This window comes from Pseudopipra pipra, chromosome 7, assembly GCF_036250125.1.
Source record: "Pseudopipra pipra isolate bDixPip1 chromosome 7, bDixPip1.hap1, whole genome shotgun sequence".
Taxonomy (NCBI): Eukaryota; Metazoa; Chordata; class Aves; order Passeriformes; family Pipridae; genus Pseudopipra; species Pseudopipra pipra.
Window position 1 is genome coordinate 30,011,770 of NC_087555.1, and position 26,652 is coordinate 30,038,421.

At 47.0% G+C, this 26,652-nt stretch overlaps 2 protein-coding genes across 8 annotated transcripts in view; both read right to left on the reverse strand.

Moving 5' to 3' along the window:
• The window catches only part of ITGB5 (integrin subunit beta 5), a 59,611-nt gene extending 47,448 nt beyond the window's left edge, over positions 1 to 12,163 (reverse strand). Inside the window, exons 1-3 of the mRNA XM_064661446.1 lie at positions 11,874 to 12,163; positions 7,726 to 7,811; positions 1,227 to 1,431 (exon numbers count right to left, since the gene is read on the reverse strand). Coding sequence (XP_064517516.1) covers positions 1,227 to 1,431; positions 7,726 to 7,811; positions 11,874 to 11,979 — 397 coding nt within the window. The 5' untranslated portion in view covers positions 11,980 to 12,163. The remainder of the gene's footprint in view (positions 1 to 1,226; positions 1,432 to 7,725; positions 7,812 to 11,873) is intronic.
• A 12,056-nt stretch (positions 12,164 to 24,219) lies between these two features.
• The window catches only part of MUC13 (mucin 13, cell surface associated), a 30,749-nt gene continuing 28,316 nt past the window's right edge, over positions 24,220 to 26,652 (reverse strand). For all 7 annotated transcript variants that reach the window (XM_064661448.1, XM_064661450.1, XM_064661449.1 and 4 more), the window contains 2 exons: positions 26,162 to 26,369; positions 24,220 to 24,917 (listed from right to left, as the gene is read on the reverse strand). In XM_064661448.1, coding sequence (XP_064517518.1) covers positions 24,867 to 24,917; positions 26,162 to 26,369 — 259 coding nt within the window. In that variant the 3' untranslated portion in view covers positions 24,220 to 24,866. The remainder of the gene's footprint in view (positions 24,918 to 26,161; positions 26,370 to 26,652) is intronic.

Here is a 26,652-nt window from a genome sequence, read left to right on the forward strand (position 1 = left end):
ACCAGGCACTGAGCATGAAGAGGGGTATACGGGAGGCGAGATGTGGAAGCTGAGTTGGCCCTTTCTGCCAGGAATTGCCTCAAGAAAGAGGAGTAATAACAACTCCCTTTTTTTAACGGGAGCAAACCTGTTTCATCAGCAACACTGAGTGGCAGAAGCCAAGCATCTAGATGTACATACAGTGGTGACTGCTCTCAGGTACCTGCTTTTAAGGCTTTGAAGCAAAATATTTTTAGATTTGAGAGTCTGACTGATGACAGCAGTCATACTGCTGGAGAAGTTAACTGAGAGCCATAACAACCATCCAACCTGTACAGCTAAAACAGAACTGCTGCAGCAGCTGGTAGGCTCTGGGAGAGCACTGGTAGCATGAGCACTAGCTCCAGCTCCTGTTTTTCTTGGGTAAAACATCATATTTCCTTTTTCTATATGCAAATGAGAGCTGTCACAAAACTGTAAGCCTTAGAAACCCACACCAATCGCTTATAATGAATCAAGCTTTTATATTTGCTTCTTAACTCTGCAATAAAGAGCTTTTTTTCCCCCCCTTCAGAAATATCAGCTGCCACATTTTTGCAAGAATTCTAAACCCACATTAAAGCCTCCCCCCACCAGGCAAAAACTTTTGATAACAAGCATGCTCGCATGGCTCAGATGAGCCACTCCCTTTAAATTTTTAATTAAAAGGAAGAGATTGAAGAAAAGTGATGGCTCAGGGGAATGAAACAGGGACCTGGCTACAGTCCAAGGCCTGAGTCACAAGTTCAAATCTCCATCTTCTCCCTTGATCCAATGGCTCTTTCGCATACCAACAGAAAACAGATATGTGGGTTTGTTTCCAATTTATAGAAGGAGCCGTCTCAGTTTAGAGCCATGCACTATCAGCTTGGTCGAGGATCCGAAGTTATTTTAACTCATTCTATCCAGTGATTCCATTTTTAACCTGAGCAGGTTCCTTTTAAACACATGCAAGGGTTAAGACTAGTACTGGCAACAGTTGTGGGTGGGCTTTGATTGACTTTGCCCAACAGCAGTGTCCTCTCACAGAGGACATGTGCCTCAGCCCCAAACCTATTTGTGATGCACCACCGAGGTTCACAAGTATGGAAGGGGCCAGCAGTCACCTGCTTTAGTGGGTTATGAGGCCATGAGCTACAGCACCCTCTCGGCATGTCCTGGTCACCCCTTCTCACTTCCCTCACCCCACATGGCAACTGGGGACTCACCAGGACGAAGATTCAAGGCGACCTTCTGAGGCATAATCTGCGTGACATCCAGGTGGGTCTGGCCAGAGCCCTTGCTGCTCAGAGGGATGTTCTTCACCACGCTGATGCTGCTGCTGGGGTTTTCGATGGCTCCGGCACAACCGTTCGCAATCAGGTTCTGCAGGAAGTCGCACCGGGATGCGATGGACTTTGTGCTGCCAAACTCCTGGGGGGTGAAGAATGGACAAAAGGGAAGTGGAGGCGAATACATCAATCCCCACAGCAGGGGCTTTGTTTTGACATGCTGGTATCTAGCAAATAGGAGATGACAAGGAGAAGCTGGTGTCCTTTGTGGTGACTGTACTTGGAAGGAGCCTGGAGCCTTTCGAAGGGACCTACCAAAAAAGGAAACTCTGCAAGGATTTGAACATTGAATTTGCTCGCAGAGCATCGCAAGAGAAAGCTAAGCCTGGGTTTTCAACCCAGCCACAGCAGCAGCACTTGCTACCAGCCCTGGTTTGGGCCACATGAGAGCAAGGCAAAATGTCTGGTTTGCTGCATGGACAGCCCATTGCCATCGCTATTATTTTATGCACATGCATCGCCTCAAAGGAACTTGGCAAAAGACAGAAGAGAGGACAAGGAGGTGACACCGAGGGAAGACGGACAAACCCACCAACCAAATCAGAATGTGAAGCTGGAGACTGAGTCTGGGTGGCTCCAGGGACCTGCATCCTCTTCCCCAGGAGAGATACCGCACATCCCCGTGTGAGCACCACATGTACTCCCTCCCTCACACCACCCCACTGCATGCCTTGGCACGACACTGTCACTTGGGAAACAAAAATGACAGCAAGCAGTCCCTGAGGTGGAGCACTGACGGAGCATTTTGATGTGGGCAGGCTGTCCTGGGCAGCTTTGCTGGAGAATAAGGGAGGTGGGAGAGACTTCATGGGAGCTGGTTAAAACACAGTCTGTGCCCGCTACAGGCAGTGAGGCACAGGCAGCAAGGTGCAGGCAGTGGCTCACTCCCAAAGGACAGGCTGCCAGGGCCGGGAGTCTCCCAGCACCCGTCCCAGAGCTCCAGCCCTTGCTGCGAGCCTCGTGCGTGGAGCACAATGCAGCCTTGTGCAGGGCAGCACTCGGGAACAGCCAGCCACACAATGCAGCCTTTTGCAAAAAGCCCATTTGTTAGAATGCCTTTTTTTTTTTCTCCTCTCCCCAAAAGTGCCAAAGGGAACAAGTCACATGCCTAAAACTTACTGGATTTTAAATGGTCGATTCCTACTTATTTCTGCACTACAACAATAGAGACAACCCTCTTCCGCTCCAGGGCTGAGGGACTAAAATGACATGAAAGAATGCAGAGAAGATGCTCACAGCCATGCCAGCCCCTCCTTCAGCTGTGCAGCCAAAACCAGCATGGGGCTGAATAAACCTCACTTGTTGCTGAAGCTCCAGCATGGCAGAGGACAGAAGACATATCAAGGAGGGAGAGGTTTCTGACAGATCCTGGGGTAGTCTCCGTGAGTCCCTCAAGGACAGCCTCAGATACAGGGCCCTGGGACACAGAGGCTTCCTGCTGCATTTTTCTCACTACAAGGTCCCAACGCTATTTGAAAAATGCGAGATTTGCATTCCAGCATCCAGCACCGGGGTCCAGCCAAGAAACCGACGACGGCACATCAGATGGATAGGAACACAAATTTCTTGGAACGTGTCGTGTAAACAGATGAACTTCCAAAAAGGAGGACTGGGACTATTTAAGTCATCTCCAGCATTACAGAAGAAAAATCAGAACCCCTCACAAAACTGAAAACAACGCCCATCCTTTCAGAGCAGCACGTTTCAGGCAGCCTTGGAGAAAAGTTTCTCTCAGATGTGGTTTGACCTCAAGTCAGAGAAAAGCTGGTGGGGTCCAGGTGCTCTCCTGGGCATGTCCACCCAACAATAGGGCACCTGTGGGGAGATGCTCTCTGGCTCTCCCAGTACCTGGACCCCAGCTCCAGGTGAGCACCTCTGCCAGCTGATTTCTGCTGCTACCCATTAGAAAGGACACTCTAACTGTGCAAAAAGCAACACAAACAAAAAACATCCAGCCTCAGGGGTACAAACACCTGTGGGCATGGGGGTGCAGCTCAGCACTCAGGAGGGCAGGACTGACTCCTACTTCTGCCTGATTTCTTACCCAGGAAGCATAACTCTGAGCAGGGGAGTGACAGTGGCCTTGGGAAAGCCCCAGCAATCGCCACAGCACCCGCAAACACACTCCCATGGGTCAAAACCCAAAGCCAGAACTGGGGCTACCAGGTACTATCCAACTCAAGTGCAAAGCTTTCTGTGACAGAGATCAAGGCTCATGGAGGTTCAATGAAAGGCAAAAAAGGATGAGCCGATCGGGGGAGTAAAGGGCATTGCACAGGTCCAACTAGCTCATGAACAATCACACTGAAAGGCAACCCCACACCAGCTGGTTCAAACCCCAAGCAGAGGACCCCTCGCAGTTAATTAAGCAATTCAAATACCTGCCAACCATCTGCCTGCATGCCTGCTTTGGCAAGAAACCCAAGAGATGCCCCACACAAGCAGGATCTACCCCAAACATTGTTTCATGCCACAGAGAAGCACTGGCTTGGGAAGGTCCCACCGAGTCCTCATCAGTAACTCTGCCTGTCCCCAGCCCAGTGGGCACGTTGCAGTCCAGCCTCTGTGCTAACAAGCTCACAAAAGCCAATGCTCACAAGCAGAAACAGTGAATGGAGACAACAGCGTGACAATTACATGCTCATCAGTTTGACAGTTTTAAGACAAATTGCTTGGTTCATGCTATAAAAATGGAGAATAGCACTGACTATCTGATATCTAACTCCTGACTGGGCATGTCCCTGACATTTTTTGCTTTAATCAATCCAGCTCTACATTAATTCAGTCTGAAATATGCCTGCTTTCTCCATTAAAAAAAGTGGACATGTTCCCTTTAGGAACATCATTGAGTTTCCTTCCTCATTCTCCAAGCGCACATTCCTGAGATGGGAGAGCATGGGGTAAAAGCACCTGCTGGAAAATAGAGGGTGCCATTGGGGAAATTTCTGTTCAATTAATCAAAAAGGACATTTTGGCTTAATTAAGATTCCAGCAAGGATGGAAAGGCTACAGCAGTCTCCATCACCCCAAGAGTCATTTTCCCTCCGAGCTCTGTTTCAAGGCACGCTCAGGTGATGGTTAAGGCAAACATTCACATCTCCTCGTCTAATCACCACTGAAATCAACACCTTCAAGTCCTGCCTTTCAAGGTATTCTTCCAACAGCCAACAGAATTGATGTCTGCTTCCAAACTTCCAACAGCCCAAAGACTTGTGGTTAGCTCAGCAGCTCCTGGGCGCTCTAAGGCTGCTGCATACCAGAAGCTGCTATCATCAGCTCATCCATCACCACTCCTTTGGAGAGGCTGAACACAAGCAGAAGTGAAAAGAAGTCAAATCAAGCCAGGTTAGGAGGTGGCAGTCATAAAGTGACAGCATCATAACTACTCTGTAAGCATCTACCTACACACATGCTCTTATCCTCACAATTCAAGGCATATAAATTCAAGGAACCTTATCCTTCCTTATCCCGATAGGAAAACTATCGGGATAGGTCTCCTTGCATCCAAAGGATTGCCTTCATGCACTCCTAACCCACAGCTGCAGTCTATGACTGTCTGCTGCTCTGTGCTTACATGGAGGCTGGATCCAGGAGTGCAAAGGGTGATGGAGGAGAATGAAACACTGGGGGAGCCTGCATGAAGTGTGACTGTCTCTGGGAAACAGCACAGCTTTCCTGTTCAAATTCCTCCTCTCCCACAAACAGATAGGATGGTACTGCCAAGTAATGTTATTCCCCAAAGGAAACACAAGAAGGTATATAGAGAGATGATGATAAAAAATATATAGAATTAAACTTTGTGTGTATGTATATATATATATATACATACTACATTTGACAGACATCTCTACACTTCCTGTACACATAATACATACACACGTAATACACACAATTATATACAGAATTATACAATATGTACTGATAGACTTCTACTATGTATGCTTCCTGACAACATTATTAATTGTTACCTACCAAGTTGACAAAAGCTGGCCCAATTTGCTCCTAAACCTGTTAAGTGAAAGCAAAGGGAGCACAAAATACACACAAATCAGGCTTATTGAGGTTCTACCACAACATGACTACCATCTGTGGAATCCACTCCAATATCTTACCCCAATATTCAAACAGCAGCAGAGCTGTAGAATTTGACTGGCATATACTCTCCCAGGCAACACAAATAGCAAATGACAGCTGAGGAAAACAGATTATGAGCTATTTAACAAATTTAATAACCTGACTAGGCTGCAACAGAAGGAAGGGGAATAAGGTGGTGAAATGACTATGAAAAGAAAGCGGATATTAGAGAGTTTATAATATTACTTTAAAACTTTTGAAGTCGAAAAACTCTAGGTGTCTTTCAAAATCCCATTACCTCACCTGATGATCTCAGCTAAAGAGAAATAATTAGGGTTTCAAACAGCACATTCTAAAAAAAATAAAAATACAGAATTAGAAAAGAACTTGCTAAGTTTTAGCATGTAGCATGTAACGGGGACAGCAGCTTTTAAACATGTAGCTCTTGGCATGAAACACCTTGAACTGTGCTTTTAAATAGCTGCTGCAGGCTAAAGGTCAGAAAGTATTACAGCACTTCCCCGTAAACACCCATCTTCCTTCCTGGCCTCTCCATTCCAGTTTGGAACACTTTTTTTTGGTAACTATTCTGTTTGCAAGATAAGACTCAGGCTGCCAGTCCCATGGGCTGCTGTACAATTAGTGGTCACAGCGACCACCAGACAAACATTTCCACTGCAGCATTTTGCAAAAAAATTGTCTTTTGAGGAGGCCAAGAAGTAAAAGAAAAACAAAAAAACCCAACAAAAAAGCACAAGCTATTGGGTACCCATAGCTTAATAGCCAGCGTTCCTGGATCCAATCTCACCACCACAGATTAGCTGGCTCGAAGAGGAGCTCTTACAGCTGTTTACAAGATGTCTCAGAAGAGAGATCTATTGCTTTACCCTTTCCCTTCTGCACACCATTTGCCTTTCTGGAAAAAACAACCCATGAAGGCTATTACACTGTCCGGCAGCGTGGTGTTTGCAGGGTTACAAGTTTTTCCCTGGAAAGCTGCAACTGTGCTTACAAGTAAGTGAAAAATGCAGTAAAATAGACCTGGAGAGCCAGCGCATGGGGTACATCCCAAGACCCAGCCAAACCATGGGGAGTGGGAGCCACTTCTGCTCCATGTTCATACCCATCCCCAAACCCATCCTCTGCTCTGAGGAGCTGCAGCTGCCCCAGGCAGGCCTGGCAGGAGGAGGGATGGAAGCAGCAGAGGGGCACATGGACAGTGCCTGCATTCTCATCTCAGCATCACCATCTATAGCTGGAAGGTGAAGCGAGTGCTCAAAATGGGACCAGGACGGCCACACTACAGGAGTAAGGGTCAGCAGGGAACAGAACAGCAGCATTCCTGGCCATGCCCACTGAGAGGTTCAAAATTATCCACTGCCCTGCAGTTTCCCAAAGCCCAAACCCAGTTCCTGGCACAGCAGCTGTGCCTGCAAGTAGGCAGGATTTTTCCATGCATCTTTAAGCACCCCTCTTTCTCTCTTAAACACTTAGGACAGGCAATAAGCAGACAACTGCTATCTATGCATCAGGTGTTACCAGGTCTTTCATGCACCTTGTTCTCTAGAAATTGTAAGTCTACATGATAAAACATATATTGGATTATATCTATCTATCTATCTATCTATCTATCTATCTATCTATCTATCTATCTATATCTAAACTGATGAGCATCTCCTAGGGAGCAGGAAAAGATACTTGCAATTTCTCACAAACAAGGAAGTGCAATTAAATTACAGGTGAGCAGCTTCAGCATCATTACAAGGATGTACTTTCACTCTGAAGTGCTCAGTTAAGCTGTGCAACTCATCGCCACGGCATGGCATGGATGCCAGAAGCACGGGTTGCCCCCCCAAAATGACACAATAGATTCAGAAAGGAGAATTATCTTTCTTACAGACAAAGAGCCCATGCCATGCCAAGCCACACGGCAAAGGACACGTAGCAAGACACCAGCCAGGGGCTTGGGGCTTTTTATGGAGAGAGCTTTTGAACAAGCCTCCCTCCAAGACAGAGCCCATGCATCCACCAAAAACAAGAAGGTAATTGAAGGGACAGAAGGACTGAAGGAACAGTGCTGCTCTGTTGAGGATGTGTGGGGGCCAGTGGGGTCAAAGACTTACTTCCTATGATGTCAAAAAGCTGAGGAGTTGCAACACCCAAAATATGCTCTGCATGGAGCACCCACTGCCCTCACTCACCCCGTCCAGCATGGGATCGACTCAGGAACAGGAAGGGGAGAAAAGCTCTTCCTTTCATCATTACTAAAAGCATGCAAGACAAACGAGGTCTGCCCACATACCTCCTTGGAGCACCAGGCACACTTGGGATGGATGAGGAGACACTCTTCGCAGGATGTGGCACTTCCACTGGTGCATAGATTGAGACCTTCAACAAGAGAGAACAAGAGAGCAGCGTGGGCTGAGAGGTTACTCTACTCCAGAACATTGTTCAGGGGGGGCCTGAGACATTCTTAATGCTAAACATACTATAAGTTTAAACAAGAGCAAAGAATCTCCCAAGAGCTAAAAAAGGCAGAAGAAGCTTTAAATCTCACTTCACCTGCGAGGAGGTCTTGTTTTCTTTTCCTTCTCCAAGATAAGCAAAAAGGACAGAAATTTGTTTTGGGGTGCTGAGAACCTCTGAAATATGACTGAACTTCATGATTTTTCTTCCCTCTTTTCAATGGTTTCTGGTTAATCAAAGAGTTCAGCTATTCATCTTCCTAATTAAATACTTACTGCAGACAGAAGGCAATAGCTGTTTGACCAGCCTGAAACACAGAGCTGGGCTGTCTGAAACCCCCTGAGATGCTAACTTTTAAGGTCACATCTTTAGGCACATCTTCTGAATTTTTCCAGCTGAATATATTTAAATTTTCATATTAAAGCAGTCTTGGAAGATGCTCATCTCCCTCTTCCACAGAGGTGATTTCCACAGCGGACTCATGTTACAGTAAATTAATTCTATTTTATTTCAAGAGTCATTTCCACAGGATATCCAGGTTAAGCCTGTCAGTGTTTTTGCACTGGGACACGTCCAAGGCTGGCAGGGGTGGAAGACACTAAGGGCTCTCTCTGCCCATGAGGCCATCAGGACCATCAACCAGGGCACCAGTGATGCTCTTTCTCCTGTATTGCTGGTGTCTGGCAGCACAAGGCGTACCAAGTGAGTTTCACTTGCAAAATCCACAGTTTGGGCTTTGGTCTTCAAAAATAAAGTAGAACCACACAAGTTAAACTGAAGCAGACACCAATGGTGTGGGCTTTGAATGCAGCAGCTTGTTTAAACATGCCTGTGGCTATGAATGTGCCCTTCGATACTACCGATGCCCCAGCTCCCCCGGGTGCAGCTATTAACTTCCACTGTCAATAACTGATTAAAGAAATTGTCAGCCCAGGATTCAGCACAGAGGCTGCATACTCCAAATGAAATGCCTCAGGCTTGAACTCCCAGTCTGCTATTTTTTCCAACCCAAATGTCAATAAAAGCATTGTCAGGCCTCTGCTTCCAGCCAGTTGCATCTGCAAATACCAGCACGCCATGCTGCTACTGGGTATAATCTGTGCAGGTTCCACAGACTTGCCGACAGCTGCTGAAGAGCCACACAGAGTTTTCTCCTGTCCCAAGAACTTTCTGCCACAAGAGCCTTGGAAGAAGGATTTTTGCTGTATCCCATGTGAATATTGCACCAAAAAACGAAACGCAGTGGCCGCCTGGGCCACTCCCATACAGGGCCAGGCTGTGAGCGCAGGAAGCAGTGAATCAAACTGGACAGCTGGAGGAAAACCTAGCATGCCCTGGGCTAAAAACAAAAAGAGGATAAGTAGATCCTGTCAGTCATACTCAGTCATCACTGAGGCGTGACCGTGTCAGAGTCCTGCACTGACGGGCCTCTGCTGCCCACAAGGTGGTTAATTCTAACCCAGGAACGCCAAGCCCTGGACTTTCTCTATGGCTCTCATTCAGACAGGCTCCTTGGGCTCATTCATATCAAACAAGAGCCTTCTTAAGGATGTTGGTTTTTTTTCCGGCTGTTACCACATACCCAGGCGTTTCATTCCTTGTTCATGTTCAGAAGTTATATTCCAGCTCCTGGACATTGCAAGAGCTCAAAAGATGAATAGGTAATATAAAGTAAAATGTAACTTGTTCAACTGAGTTATAATTTAGACAGCCATTAACACTTGCATTTCCAAACCCCACAACATAGTCCAAAGCCTCTCCTCAAGAGCTGCTGCTTTGCCAATGGTACATGGGGTAACATAGCAATAATAATGTGCTTTATATAGCAAACACTTGCGTTTGTACTCTGGCTACCCTGCCCTGGCTCTCCCACAGCTCCACTCGCCCATCTGCATGGAAATAGGATAATATTTATCTCCATTTCTGACTGCTGGATTTTTGAGAGTTTACTTAGTAACAGCTGAATGAAAACCAGGTCCTCCTCCTTCCACCGGGTGCCATGACCAAAGCAGCCCACGCTCCTGTGGCCAAGCCATGGGGTGACATTCCTCCCAGAGGCAGCTTTTGAAGTTTCAAGTATGCTTTTCTTTCCATTCTGCAGCAGCACTAAACCATTTCCAGCATTGTTGTGAAAACAAGAGCTTTGTGAAGCCCTCCAATTTTAGACTGAAACCTGAGCTTTTTGAGCTGGAGTAGAAACACGCAGGATTTTCCAGATGCAAGTCTTTGCTGTGCTTGATTCAGCACAGTCTTTCCGGAATCGGGCAAAGGAAGGATCTGATGATGCTCATGCTAGTCCAGATCCTTGCAGATGCTGGGGCAAGTCACTCAGTAAGACTGGAAGAAACTCAGTCTGCTCCTTGACTATGATACACTTAATTAAAAGATTCCTGAAAATCAAGTAAACTTCTTATAACGGGGAAAATTCCATCCAGGATTTAGCTGGGATTACTCTGGAAGAAAATAATCCACCCCCCTGGATCACTGAGCTGCATAGCCCACATACAGTCCTTTACACTGATGCCACTGAGTACTAAGCCCTGCACCCTGTTTATTTTGCAGAGCAGTGTCCAGCAGGCACTGGAACGTCTCCAAATGACATCCTTCCCTTGGGTTGAGCTGCAGGAGAGTCCAAAAAAGCAGAGGAAGACAAGTGTATCTCACTAGACAGCAGAGATTTTAATACATCAAACCAGAGATGCAAAGCGAGATAGGAACTCTCATGAAAGGTACTCAACAAATTTACTCATAACGATGCTCCAGGCAATCAGACATCATTTTAAACCTGTTCTGCAAGAAATCCTAGTTTGGGCAACTCCTCAGAGATGAATGTACTGGCCTGCTTGGGAAAGGAAAAAAAAAAGTGATGTACATTACTAGAGATCTGTGAAAAAAAAGATCATTTTATTTATGCTTCCAATGAGCATTCTAACAGACTTGTCCCCGAGATGGTCTGCTGCAATACTGAACCATCAATTTCACGGATCAGACACAGAGAATAAATAAATAAATAAAGCAAAGAAAACCTCTTCTGAGCTTTTGCGGTCCAGCGCCACAGCACTCTGGAAGATGTGCCTCTTCTTAAGATCACTCATTAAAACATTAAGCAAGGAGAGTAAGTACCAGACTGGTGGACTCTGGGCATTTTGTGGGCTCCCTTCATGTAAAAAAGTTTCCCCAAGTGCTCAGAGAGGAGGGAAACCCCATTTCCAGTACTACTGGAGTGGAGTCACCAACTGCACTGCGACTTTGTGTGTGTGTGTGTGTGTGTGTGTGTGTGTGTGTGTGTGTAAGCCGTCAGAGCATCCCCACGGGAGGTAAGGACCACTCTCTGGGTGTCACGCAGACTTGGGTGGACGACACAAGGTGCGAGTGAGGGACGGTACGAGGTGCGAGCGTGGAGATCGGTCACCGGCAGGGCGAAAGTTTCTGTGTGGCTTTCTGCTGCTGCTCCTCATCCCATCGATTAACACACAACGCTCAGACCAACATCACGGGTCAGAGCTTGTCCCCGAACAGAAGTGGCTACAGTTGCTTCCATTAAAAACATATAGCGAGCGATGTGTATATATAGCTGTTCTGCGGTTTTTAAGGCGAAGGTGTAACACCCCGCGAATGCAGTCCGTGCCCCGCTGCGCCGCCGGAGCGCGGGTCCCCACCGCTCGCAACCGGGACCACAGCGGGAAGGGGGCAAGGGTGCAGCGCAGTGCTGGGGGCCTGCGGGGATGAGCGGGAGCCGCAGCAGGGATGAGCGGAGAGCGCCGGCCCCGGGCAGGGGGGCAGCGCGGACCCGCGTCCCGCCGGCAGCGCGGAGCGGGCACTCGGCAAAGCGGGGCGGCGGAGGGGCAGGCAGCCAGGAACGGGGGCGAGAGGAGAAGAGGACACAAACGGTAACGGAGAGCACCGAGGCGGGTTTGGGGGACAACCCGCCTTCCGGAGCGGCGTTCGCGGGGCCCGGGGCGGCGGGAGCGGAGCGGCCCTTACCTCTGCAGGGCTGCAGCGGGGCGGCCAGGAGGAGGAGGCGGAGGAGGAGGAGCGGGGGGGGCCGGCGGGCGGCGGCGGGGGCCGGCAGCCCCCCTCGGCGGGGCATGGTGCGGCGGCCGGGGCGGCCGGGCAGCCCTTCCCGGCCGGGCCCTCCCCGCCGCCTTTTGTGCGGCCGCGGCGGCGGCGGCGGGAGGAGGAGGCGGGGGCGGCGCCGCGGAGCTGCCCGGGGGCGGCGGGACGGGACGGGATGGGGAGGGTGTGCGTGTCCGCGTGTCCGTGTCCGTGTGTCCGTGCGCCTGTGCGTGTGTCTGCCCCGCTCCCGAGGGCGCGCTGCCGGCTCCCCGCCCCGCGCAGGGAGGCGTAGCCCAGTCCGTGCGGACGCGGAGCGGGACCCGCGGGCACGGCCGGGCCCGGTCACACGGGTGGGTTTGTGTGCGCAGGGGCACACACACGGTCACACACACGGTCACACGGGCACGGACAGGCTGCCTCTGCACGCCCGCCCGCGTTCATACACAGCGCTCGCATGCGGACGTGAGTGCCCGCATGTGAGTGCCCGCATGTGCGTGCCCGCATCACGCGAGTACATGCGTGCGCAGAGCATCCCCGCACCCGCACACACGCAGCTGCATGAGGACACACGCGTGCACGTACCCGCACACACATATATGTGCACACACGCGCATATCCTTCACAGACACACTCACAGATCCACAGGCAGCCGAGCATGTACCTACAGTCAGACACGCCTGGTGCACAGACACACGCACAGACACACCCACGTATGTACCCACAGGCACACGAGGAATGCGCGCCCTCCTCTCCCGCTCGCAGCAGGGCTTGCGCTCATTCCCCACGGGTCAGTGCCTGCTCTTACGTGGCGTTTTCCTGCTTCAGGGATTTTCTCTGTGCAAACAGACTGTGTCCATCTGCTGAAAGGCTCTCTGAGCCAGGGCACCGAGGCAGCGCTGCACTGCCTGACGGCTTTTTGGCACTATTCATGCACCCACCGCTTGGGCCATCAACACTTCAGATCTAGAGGAAACATACGATTTACTGTTGTGTTTGGGTTGCTGGAGGGCTTTCTGTTTTCTTCTGTTTTTAAAATAAATCATAAACCAACCACAGAGCTGATCATTGACTTTAAAAGCAATTTGTAGTAATAGGTAACTTACCTATGACCTGCAGCCCTTCATACCACTTTAGCATAATGTCTAATAGATCTCACAGTCAGATTTTGCTTAAAACACATGTGCTGTGTTGCTGTTCTCAGACAGAAGTGATTAGCTGTTAATGCCACCTGCCAAAATTTCCCTTTATGTGCACTGATTTCCAATGCTGCTTTCACAAACCTCACTGATTTCTTTAGCCTCTCCAAAGCACTGGGAGAATGCAGGTTTGCAGTTAAAGTGACTATTTGTTGTTTTAGGAAATACACACCTACAAAAGTTGTGGCATTTTAACTGTCCCGGTGCTGGTAAATCAGAGTTGGGCTGTCGGAGCATCACAACCATACTGCTTGCAACCAGTGCAAAAATATCACTAAATGCCTCACTGCCATGGTAGGAATGTGGTGTGTGGGCCAGGCAGTGACCTACAGGCTGCCCTCAAGCTTTGTCTGTGCGTGGGGAAAGGGACAGCATCATCTCTCCCTGTTATCCCAAGAACACAATAAGGTGCATGCTGTCAGCCTTTATTAATAATAAAATTAGTATTGACCATGTTGAGTCTGACCTGGAAATGCAAGACATTTAAAGCAGGTTGTTCCTCTGTGGTGTGTTTTTAATATTCCTGTGAAAAGAAAGAAAATTAAATGCACAGCCTGCACTTGCAAGAGATAAAGTAACTGATATGAGCTGTACTGCCCCAAGAAGCCTCATGTAGACCTAGAAGTCCCTTGTCAGATCTTCTGACCATGCCCAAGTCCCCCGAAACATGACTACATCTACTGCCATCCATGGATAGGCTCATGTGTGAGAGCTTTAATCACGTTGGTAGTAGGAGCAGGGAGACCCTCATCCCTTGGCTCTGTGTCTGCCATGCTGACCAGGGACTGCTGGGTGGGGGAGCAGATGCACCGGGGCAAGTGGTGAATGAGCAAGAGGGAAAAAGGAAAAGCAGGATCACGGGAGAAACAAACTATTTGGAGGGAAGGAAACCACCTTCTGAGACTCAACTGTGGCATCTCAAGGAGCAGAGAAGAAGGTTTGCGGAAGAAGGCATTGCTTTCAGAAGGAATGTGTTGCAGTGGGACTGGAGCCAGGCGAGGCGTAGGAGCTCACCAGTCACTGGTTATATTTAGCTGGGCTCAGTCGAGGTCGAGTGCCTGCTCTTGCTCTCTGCAGGCGCCTGGGGCATTGCTACAAGCACCCGGTGCCTGCTGTGCCCAGACTGACCTCATCCCACAGACCCTGTGAGAAACCCCCATGAAAAGGGAGAAGGTCAGGAGCTGGTACTACGCATCTTTTCAGCCGTAAGCTGTTGTCAGTGCTCAGCATCTGCTATTTGTCAGGTACTCCTATCATCGTATTTTTCAAGCCAAACCCCTATGAAGGTCCCACAGAGTCACAGGACACGTAGCTCATCCCATTAGACCACTGTTGACCAACAGACTACAGTTCAGGCCTGGGGCTCTCCAGGGAAAGACCCCTGGAGCTGCAGGGAGGGAAGTGCTGTGGCTTCCCCAATGAGAACAGTGTTAATAACCTTCTCCAAAACCAGTGCTATGCTCTTGCCCCACATGCAGCAGCAAAAGGGGATGTAGTTGCACTAATGACCAAGTGAGCAGCTGTGACACCAAGAGGGGGAATTTGCGATGGCTGAACATGGGGAATGCACCCACCATGGGGTGGGCAGCTGGGCCCCAGAGCAAGCAGGGAGCCTTGTGTCCCTGAGGTTGGCCATGGACCAAGAAATGAGGCAGGAACAGAGGTAATGTGTGGCCTAGAATGAGCTCTCCAGAGAAAGTGTTGATATAAATCCTTCCTTTTTGCTGGTGATAAGGGTGCCAGACCAATGTGTTTTTCTGGGTGTTTTGTTTTTCTGGAGTTAGGGATGGGGTGGCAATAGATGCCCAAAAAGAAGATTGTCTCCTTCTACAAAACCAGATAATCCCTTCATCTTTCTCCTGGGATTCCCTTGTTCTGAATAAGGGACTGAGAAAAAAAAGCTATTAGTGCTCATGTCTTAATGACGTTGTTATATGATATACTCAGTAGAAGATGAGTTTGAGGCAGCACCAAGATTTTGGGATGAGAACCAAAAGAAGGGCTCTGTCTCCTGGGGATCATGAAAGGATGACCTGCAAAAAGGTTACCCTTGACCTCCAGGAACAGCTGTCACCACTGCCTATGTCTTTTCTCTCTTGACCATCATGTCTCCTGTCTACAAAATGCCATTACTGAGCATCACATAGCCCATAGGACTGAGATCCTTCAAGCTCCTTGAAGTATTTAAGTGCCACAGATGCCCTGGGACTTGAGTTTTCAGTATCATTGCACAGTTCTGCTGGAATACAGAAAGGAAAATCCCGGTCTGGAAAGGCCTGATCTTTGTGCTCACTTTCTTATCATTTGCACTTTAAAGCTATAGTCAAAGTAGGACATAAACCCAGTGTATCTGACCTGGGCATGCATTTGCAAGTGATGCAATTGTAAGTTGGTTCTTTGGCTCATTTACTATCAGTTAAAACAAATAAAATCCTTTATCGGAGATACTTCAGACGTATTAAAGATAGGTTTTCATTGTCATATCTTCCTTGTGGCAGGAAGGGTGGATAAAAGCATCTGAGTCATGTCTAGATGTCTGCAATGGCACTGAAGAGGTTCTAGATTTTTAATGATGACTCTTTTTTCTGATCCAGTCTGAGCAAAATGCCAGTCCCAAGTCACTGTCCAAGACAACTGCGTGTTTCAGGATGAAGCTCCACCTCTGCCTTAATGTTTCACGAAATATTGCCACCATCCTGCAGTAAGATCCTCTGACTTTCTCCCATTTCTAGACTCTGTGGTATAAGTTAAGATTTGCTACTTAGCTAGCAGCTCCAACTGGAAGAGATATCTTCCAACTGGATGTAACTCATTATAGCCACATTATTTGGTATAATATTGTACTACTGTAATATCAACTACCATATTTGCATTAAATTCAGAAACCATAGGATCCCAGGCATGCTCTCTAGTGTGCCAGAAGGACCAGCTAAGACAGCTAAGATTACCCATTTCATGAAGTCACAGTGAAGACAGGGATGGCTGGAGGGGGAATTTGGGTGCAGCCTGGCCTCAGGCACCACTGGTGCACAACAGGTCCTGAACATCCCTCAGTCCTTTGCTCCAGGCAGCTCTCTATAAAATAAAAGATGTCCAAACTGGAACCCAGATGGTGAACAAGCTGGACTGATTTATGGTTTTAATAAAAAGGATTTTGGGGGGAGCTAGGGTCAGGCTAGGATGTAGAATCAGAGCTATGAAATAAAAGGCAAACTCATTTGAACCTTGGAAACCTCCACCATGTTACAAACAGTTCTTGTATTAGGAAAACACTTTCTTTTCCTTTCCAGGTCCTCACCATACTGCTGGCTGGGTCCTCCTGGCTGTGCCGTGCTGGGAAATGGGAGCACAGAAGCACAGGCTGTGGGCACCCTGCAGCTTTGCTGTCCCCACACTGCCCCCCTCCCAGTCAGGCCACAGACCTGGCTGATGGGGTTTTCACCACCATGGAAAAAGTTTGTGTCCTGCTTTTTCCAAGGAAACTATAAAAAAAAATACAATTCACACAAAATTCTTGTCAGTAATAGGCAACTACCACATGCCAAAAATTACAGTAATGAATTCAATCCTATTTCTATTCTCTGGTTAAAGATGCAGCTGGTGTTGCTTCTGCCTGCTATAAAAATAGATATAAAAGTATCTATTTTTACCATCTGAGAAACAACCTCTGTTCTCAGATACTCAAGAGGTACTACTCCTGACCTGAAAAGCAGCATTGCAACATTGCTGGGAAGCAGAGAGCAACACCTAAAATTCTCTTGCCAAGTTTTGACCCTCTCCTACACAAAAAAGGGCAAAGTTCAGCATAAATCTCTGAGCAAGTCTATACCTGAAGCTGCTGGGCTGGAAAGTGAGGGAGGTACGTGGGGGAGATTTTCCTCATGCCTCTAAGGTGCAAAAACTTGAGTCTTTCAGACAAAGATGATGAAGCCAGACAAAATATGGCAAGTTTTGGTGTTCCTACAGCCCCTAGAGCAGGCTGGGGGGCACTTGGCTGCCCGAGCAGCTATTTCAGGAGGGGCTCACTGATGTGCTGAACTGAAGTGGGTGATGGATATCTCCAGCCGTGAGCCACCCCAAAAAATATGCCCATATCCCCCGGAGTTAAGGACTGTGCCATCAAAGGGACAGGCGTGGGGATGCACAAGGCTGTGACACAGGAGAGGGTTAAAAATTATTAGCTCCATGGAAACCTGCCTGTGGTATCTGTTAATGGTTAGCTCCAATTAAAATGTGCCTTTGGTGTGCCCTATCCTGCAACTGCAAAGAGCCAGCTCCATCTTGTGGCCAGGGACTCTGCCTGGTCCCAGAGAGGAAGGAGCGAGCGGGAGGAGGGGTTTGATAGCTTGAGGATCCATCCCCACCACCCTGCACAGCACGATCAGAAATATTCTCTCTTCCTGCACTTCTCGCCTCAGTTGAACCTGTCCCACTTTGGTTAGCGCTCCGAGAGAGCCACAAAAGCCAGGAGTATTTGCTGGACACATCTAGCAGAGGGTTTCTTATAAGCGGAGAGCCCAAAGAGATTCCCTTTGTATGCCTATGTGTAGGGGAAGAAACATTAAATATGATTTAAAATGTCAGCAGGTAAAGCCAGACAGGCTTGGCTCCACTCAGATCTCTGGCAAAATTCCCACTGAATGAAGTAAAAACTTCAGTCCTAAGCACCTGGACAAGCAGAGTGCTCTGGAGGTACAGACAGGTTTCTGAGGAATTCACCTGGATCTGTGCAGTTTGGACCTCCCAAAGTCCCATGCAGCTTTTTCAAATCTCAGTTGACACTTGGCTCTTTAATCCCTACATGAAATAAATCACTGGACTCTGGTATTTTGCTTGTTTTTCTGGCAAGCAGTTTTTGCACAGCATGAGCTTGCTGCAGAATCTTTCACACCAAACTTGGAGGACAAAATAGTTGAGAAATGCTGAAGTCTACAAGGAAAAACCTTGCTTTTAAAAGAATAATAATGTACTGTTACACATATGCAACACAAGCCCTGTTTCATTTATAGGAATGATATACAGACCCAGATCCACAATTCCTCCCCAGAGACCCCTATTCCCATTAATGTCAGTGCAAGTTAGGCACTAAAATACCTGCCTGGACTTGACCCCTGGTTCACACCAATTTAAACATTCCTCTGCTTGAGAGGGGATTAGGAACCTTAGCACTATAATGACCTTTTGAATTCATTGACTGTTCCAGATATGAAACATTTCTTTTTTTAACTTCTGGCTGATTTACCCCATAAAAAGATCTCTATGGATAAAAGACTTCAGAGAAAGACTTTTTTTCCCCAAAGTCTCATTCATGCAGCAGACTTTCTTTCCCCAGCTACATCCAGACATCAGGGACAGGCAGCAATGCCACTGGCGAGGGTCTAGGGGGGCTCTCTCAGGAGCATTGAGGGATTTCCTTGCGATGGATGTTACTCTGGGAAGCTGTTAATGTCACTTCCAAAAAATGACTACCAAGAGATGACCAAACTGGGAAACCAGCTAGGACACATGTCCCTTTAGGGTGCTACCAGTGTATTAGTGTTTCAGAACAGGGGGAAAAAAAAAAAAAGGAAGAAAATTCTTGGTTGGCATAGATGCCCACCAAAAGCAATGTCGGCCCTTCCACAGTCCTCTTTGGAGTCCTGGGCACTATTTTTTATTCCTCCCAGTGCCCTGTTTTTCTTTTTCCACTTTATCTGGCCCTGCAAGTCTCCCAGTTCCCCTGGGGAAATCTCTGCCATGTTTGGGCCACCAGCTGGGCAGATATTTTTTTTCTCTGCTTCCCTTGATGTTGCCCACCCTAGAGGGTGCCATGGGGGACACTGTCCGGGATTTGGAGACATTGCCCAGGGAATTTGGAACAGAGGGAAGCAGGTGAGGCACAGATCCTTCATAAGCTGTTTTGCTTCTACCAAGAGAGGGAGAGTGGGAGCTGTTGGTCTTGGTTTGCTTTTCCTGGAGGAGAGGAATAGAGTTTGCTCTCTGGAGGTTTGTCTTTGGAGCTTGTGTGTGAAAGGCAGCACCTTCCGCATTCAAAAGCAGGAAGCATTTTGCATTTTTTCAGTTGCTTGCTTGTGAAATTTTTTCTTTGTTTCTTTTATGAGGCTGTTTTTACATAAACAGCAGAGCCTCATGTACAGCACTTTACCCTGCCTCTCCCTGTTCTATGAGCAGCCTGGGCATAATTAGGACATACAAGACCCACTATGTACCCATGAAACAGGCATCACCTTTCAGCCCATGCTGTGTTGAATAAAACAGGGCAATGCACGCAGAAGGTGAGAAATGTGCCTCTGACCTAGGGTGTCCATCCAGCCCCAGTCTCTGCTCCAGAGACTGTAACAGGAGGGAATGTCTTGGGGGCCCAGTTCCTTTTATAGTCCCTTCCTCCAGCATACCTGCTTTCCCATCCTGTTTTCAGGGGATACATCTCTCTCAGGCATTTGCATCCTTGGATTTGCTTAATCTCCTCTTGAACCTGCAGATACAGCATCCACAACATCCTGTGACAGCAAGCTCACAGCTTTGTGTACCCCTGGATTCTGGTGGATGTTTGGCTGCCACCCTGAGTCAGTGGCTTCGGAGACCCACCAGTGAGAGCTCAGTGTGTCTCAGTGAGTCTATAGGGTGTGATGGGCTGGCCATGCCTGGGCACACAGCCGGGTACTGCAGCTCCCTGCACCTGCACCACTGGGCTGTGTTGCTCCTCTGGTCCTCAGGATCAGTGCTTCCTGGTCACTTATTAACAACCACTTTTTCTATTTGACCTTATCCCTCCTGTTACTTAGTTACTTCACTTATTTTCCTTTACTCCTGTTAGCTTTTTATGCTATGCTACCTTTGTATTTCTGATAGCTCTGGCTCCTCCAGCTGATCCACTGCACACTGGCACATATATGAAGCTCCCCAACAGCTTCATCTATAAAAGCAGCCACAAAGATATCACTGACCTTCTCTGCTACATTATCATCCCCATCTGCCCCTTTTATACCCTTGTCATCAACGTTCCCACTGATTTCCTAACTACCTTTGTGGTTTTGATGTATTTAAAGAGCCTTGTATCAGCAGCAAGGCAATTTATGGATTCTTATTTTTAGCCCTGTTTATTTCCTTTTTAGTTGCGACCTGACATGTTTTATGGATTCCCCTGTTCTTAGAGCACTTTGGGCTTTTAGGGTTGGGTTGGGGGTTTTTTTTGACTAGTTGCTGTAAAAATCAGTACCTTCAGCTCATACCCCAAAACCTGGAAGAGGTCAATTTAATCATACTGGGAACCCTTGGTAAGCAAAGCTGCTCCATCCACAGACACCAGACACAAGGTTTTGAAGCGGAGAGCATTACTGTGCTAAAAACGAACAGGTGAAGGGCGGAAAATGGGGATAAAATAGCAATTGATGACTTTGCATTTGCCAAACTTGACAAATGGCATTCCTCCTCTCACAGGAGTGGCAGATGAGGCAGCACTAGGCTTACCTTGCCTCGCTTGCCTTGCTGTGATTTGTGGCCCTGGGCTATTGAACCCAAAATTTCAAGCACGATCCCAGGTCTCTGGGTTGTACCAAGGTCCAGTCAACCTCCTGAGCCCCAGATGAAGCCAAGGTGGTCTCCCAAAACCAGCTAGGGACAGTCATGTTCACCATGGCACCTGCCTGAATCCCTTCAGCCTTCATCTGAGTTTCTCTAAACACTCTCCGTACTGGGGGTTTCTGCTCGGGAAGCCATTTCTACCAAGGAGGTGAACACTTCTTGCTGGAGGAGAGGTTCATTTTCCCTTACCTCTGTCCCTCTGGTTGTTAGGAGTGCTATTGTTCACCCTGAAAAGAGCCAGCCGTCAAACTCACAGTACAGAAGAAATGAAAAGTAAGGCCTCTTGGTCTGTAATAGTGTCTTACCTCCATTATTCACTCTTACTTGTTTATGCCTCCAGCCTGGCACATCACATGCAGGATCTATGTAAAAACAGTCTCATAAAGGAAAAAAGGGGTGGTTTTCACCAAGAGATAAACAGAAAAAATGCAAAGTGCTTCCTGCTTTCAGGCCTGAAAGGTGCTGCTTTTCACATGCTAGTTTGGATGCTGGGCTTTGCTGGTGAGGGAGTGGATGCAGAGTTTTAGGTCTCAGTTTTCAGGCTGCTTTCAGGTATAAGCAGTGCTAACAGCAGGCCTGATCACCCCACCCATTCTTACCCCACATCCCATTACATTCCTGTGGTGCAGCTCCTCTAATGCAGCTGCCCAAACTCAGGTTCTTACCCCACTATCATCCCCAGCACCATATCCTTCCCCTCCCACCCCACATTGCTTGAGTATGCTCAGGTGTATCCAGAAAAATGGAGAATGGCATGTGACTGAAGCTATCCAAATATCCCCATACAAGTACATGTTATAACCAGGCAACCTCTATCCCAACTCCTTTAGCACTTTAGCACAACCTGTGCAAATGTGCCAAGCAATTGCACTCTCTAGAGTAATTTTTGGTCTAGGACAAAAGTAGGTGGCAGACTTGAGTGGCAGCACCTTTCCACCTCCTCTACAGGTCATGTGCCAGCAGGACACTCTGCATCTCAGGGAAGAAGATGGGTGGGAAAATCCAGGATGTGAAACAAGTGTAGCAGATCCCTGGAGCCTCTCAGCCTTCAGGCATGTCCTCACTCACCCAGATGGATGAAGGTTGCACCCAGATCCCTTTTCCATACCTGGTTGGATTTTGAAGGATGGACAGCTGAAAGAAAGCATGAGCCAAGCAGCAGCAGCCATAAAACACCACAAAGAGTTCTTTTCCGTTATCACATTTCCCAGCAGAATCACACACTGTTAATAGCCAAAGAGAAGTAAAATATCTGAAAGCTTGCCCTTTCAGTACAGAATTCCAGTCCAGATAAAATAACTGTATCAGCCTTTGAAATGCTAAAGAGTAGTAGGCTCACTGTGGTATCTGATAGCCCCTCCCTAGCATGACCTGCTTGCAGTAGCGGAAATTAGCTTTGAATTAGAGCAATGAAAATTCCAGCGCAGCGAAATGACACACACACCTGACTATTTTTGCTGCTTTTATTATCAGTGGCAGCAAATATCTGGATATCACACCCTCAATAAAGTTTTACTGCATTAAAGTTTTGTTTATCATTGAGCTTTCAGCTGCATTTCCAATCTCTATTGCTTTGCAAAAGAATAGGAGATAACACTTAAAGGCCTTTTCATGTGCCTCTGTAGCAGGCTACTGTTACTTGTATTTTAAGGATCCTCTGCCCTGAGTGGATGGAACCAGACCATTTACTTCAATGAAAAACCACGATGACCCGTCCAGTGGGTTGCTATTTCTTGATATAGAGAAATCTCTTTATTTGACTCCACGTAACCCCAAGTTTCACTCTGCCATATAAAGAAGGGGAGGAGGGGGTATTCCAGCAAAAGCAGCCAGCTGAAGGAAGTAGAAAACTACACTCAGCTTCATGACTTTTTGCCAGTTCCTGTCTACATCCCACCCGTTTTCCAGTGTCTCACACCGTGCAAACTCCCCGGAGTGGAGTTTGCATGAGGTTAATGGAATGCTGCTGGCAGCAGAACCTTTTCCTGCTGCTGAAAAATCAGAGAAAAAGGGGAAAAGGAGAGGACTTAGCAGAAGTGTTAGAAGCTGGGAGAATCTTCTTCACCTGGGTTATGGTGGAGACACACAGGGCTCAAAGAAAAAGAAGGGGGCATTAGCCATGCATTAAACTGTTGGGGGAGGGAGCCAGTCCCCCTTGCAGGGCTTTATTAGCTGGAGGAAGGATAGGGCCTCTGCCTCTTGTGGTAAGTGTAGCCACCATGCCTTGCTTTGCTCCTCACGGGTGAGTAGTCTCAGAGGAAAAGTCAAGAAAATAAGACTAAACCTCTACCATTCTTTTGAATAAGGTATCACGACTAGCCAAATCCAGCTAGCCCTGCTCACATGGAGTAAAGGTTACCTTAAGCATGTTGAGATGCACTCAGATGGTGGGCATTGGCTAATGCCATCAGAAGCTACAGACCCTGCCAATGGCAGACACTGTGCAGCCAGGTGACAGCAGCAGAGGGGACAGGAGTCAATGGGAAGAAAGAAATAGTGAAAGCCCAGGAAAACAACAGAGACAAAATGGCACCTTTTCTCACCAGTCTACTTCTGGAAAGCAGGGTCTACTTTCTTTTGCTAGAAAAGCCACATGAAAAAGATCAGGACTGTTTAGTTCTCAGTTTTCAACTGCAAAAATTAGGAGCTTGTTTTGATCATGGAGAGCACTGAAAACATGCATCTGCATGGACATCCTGGTAACCTTTACAGCCACATACAGTGTTCTCAACCACTGACCCCCAAACTTGTCACTTAAGCTGAAAGATGCTTCTTTTTTCAGCTGTGTGCCATTAGCAGCTGCCATCAAAGAGAGCAGCTTGTCCAGCATTTTCAAAGGAGATCCACTGCATTAACTACCCAGTTCCCACTGAAAACAACCACTGAAAAGTGGTGCCAGTCTTACAACAATAAACATTTTACCTTCATTAAGATTTAATAACATTACTGATCAGAACCACTGAGTAAAAGCTGGATGCTGATGTAACCAGTCTGTGCACACTTGTGTCTAAATTCAGCACAAATTTCAACATAAAATAGTCTCCAGAGTTATAAAAAACCCACTTACACCACTGGGAGCAACGTAAGAAAGTCTTGGTACTGAGAAAAAATAATGTTTAATAGGAAAAGTTAATCTGCATATATAAGATCCAAAACAGAAAATATAACAGAATTAAATGATGTTTTAAATGAATGTAAACTATAAATATATGTACATATGTGTGCTTATACATATTTTATATATATATATAAAGGAAATGTTAATGCTAGCCAATAGATAATGCACACTCGGTAAAATGTGGATTCTTTTACAGATAGATTTACTGACCATATGTAAGAAATCGGGGGGAAAAAACCCAAACACCAACCTTAAGATCATTCAAATATAAAGAGTGCAAGAGAAAAAAAAAAATCTAACACTTTCCACAGGAACTGAGAATATAAAATCAATGCAGTTGGGCAGCGAGGAGAACAAAGTTGTTTGTTTGAAGATATTGTTTCTTGCCATTTTATTGGGAAGGAAGGCTGTGGAAAACATCAGACAAGTGCCATTGTCTTACACAACACATGTCAGCAGAGATCTGAACAAAATGCTTTCAGATAGGAAATATGGGGGGTTGAGGAGGGTAAAAAAGACTGTATCTGATATAGTAAAGTGAAACAGGGCAGGATCTCATGAATAACAGTTTTGATCTGCCTAAAGCCTTAGTTGAAATTGAGTGAGCACAAATAAAGGTAAAGCTCTGGATGTTGACATTTTTCAGCATCACACATACTGCTTGGACCATCTTCCAGAAGAACTGAAAACCAGCAGGATTAAAATCCTGATATCTTGTATACACTCGCTCTCTTGCCAGTGTACTGGCCTTCTCAAAAAAGTCTAATGTTTATTGGAGCTCATTAGTTTTTTTTAAAGATATCTTCTTCTTTTCCCTATCCCCTACTACATTTTCCCCTTATTTCAGAGTTGTCCATGATCTCTTTCAAGCGGGGGTCTTCTTTTAGAAAATCTTGAGAGAATCTGGAGTCAAGGACTTTGTTGTCTCCTCTGCTGAAGTAACTGCATTGGTGAGAGGCTGCGAAACTCTTTGGTCTGACCCAGTGTTGCAGTGGTCGTAGGTCCTTCTACTGCTCTTGTCACTTAGTATCTGCTCTGCATCCTAAAGCCCCCACGCTCCTGTGATGGTTCGTACTACAGAGAATTTAGACAAGAGGAGAAGAGAAATGAGAAGTAGCTCTGGATCAGAAAGTTCCTTTCTCAGAAGAGTTCAACATGTAGCACACTGCATGTGAGAGCCCCTTCACCAACCCTCAAGGAAAACCAAACAGGCAGACTTGAATCAGTGAGAAGTAGACACCTTTGGAAAGTTAGAAATGCCCAAATCCATGCAAATCTGACCAACCAACTAACAACTTAGATGTTTTTCTTCTCTTAATTGGCAGCTTTTTAAAAGCTGTTGGTTTTTTTAAACATCAGATATCCGGGTTGCTCCTGTCACGGTTTAGACCTCAATTCTGCAAAACATGTAAATGTATTACAATTAAACAGATTTCTTCACTTAACAGGGACATTTTCTTGCACCACAGAGGTGGAGCAAAAATGTCATTTCAACAAGATTTGAACATACAATGTGCTTCTTATTTACTTGATGCATGTTGAACCCAGCAAATTAATCATATCATAGCATACACTTCTCAAGGCCCAGCTTCCTCTACAGCTCCCTTGCAAAATTCAGGGATAAAACAGGCATTTTTTTTAGAACATGCCTTCCAGCTAATGACACACCTCTACTGACCAGGCTCCTCTGGGCTATAGCAATGCAAAAGCTTCTTCATGGCACTTCACACTTTGCCCCTTTGCAGTGCTGCAGCAGCTGCAGAGGCTCTTGCTGTGAACAAAGCAGCAGCAGAGCAGGTGGGAGGACACTGACCCTCTGGGCAGCTGTCCCAGCTTAAACTGTCTGTAAATCTTGCGTGATGCTGCAGCTGGGAAGTGCCACTGCAGCACCTGTTGACTCCACAACTGGCTTAAAAGAAGCACAGGTGGTAACAGCCTGTGATGCTTGCAGGCACACTTGTGGTGAGGAATGTTTGGACAGTGCAGTCAAATGTTCTATGACACAGCAGACCCCTGGGCAGCCAAGCTGTTGCTTTGGCCATTGCTTTTCACTTGTGACTCAAGGATGACTACTGGGACTTTAGAGAGATCTTAATGAGTTGAGTGCTGATCTCTGTATTAAGGCAAAGTTTTTCAGCTGCCGCTACAGTTGTTTGGATGCCTTTATACCACTGTGGCCTTCTAGATCAAGGGAGGATGGACAAAGTGAAGTTTAGGTTCCATCAGTGTCTGTAGCCCACAATACTATGCTCATCTCTAGGACTTACTCTCTAGACCCTTCACCATGCAATTCCCACAGGTCTATGTGAAACACTTACCAAATCATCATAATCCCTCTCCAAAAAATGACCTTTATTTGTGGAAGGTATCTCATATGGGTTGTTTGGCTGATATCCTGGGTTTGCATGGCCAGAAGTGGTCTGGACTCTGGGGAACGTTATGGTCGGTCTATCATCAGAGATATCTGTGTCGGAATATCCTGACTTTATCAGCCTCTTCTTCTCTGGATTTTGTTTGTGTTTGGCTCTTCAGAGGAAATGAAAGAACAAAGAAGGTTTTAAAAGACCATTTAGTGTGCCTTACTTATTAAGTCAGTCAAACTTATTGAGTTGTCCATTCCCACCTTATTTTGACTTCTCAGTCCTGTTCTGAAACTCACAACTGATTTTTGTAGCATGCCTACTGCATAACCCTTGTTATCATTGTTATAATTGTTATTATCGTATAAGAGTACAAAGTTTGATGTTTTTCTCACAGGTGAGGCAAAGCTGCCAGGAGAGACAGAGGGGGACTTTGGCCTCTTTCAGCT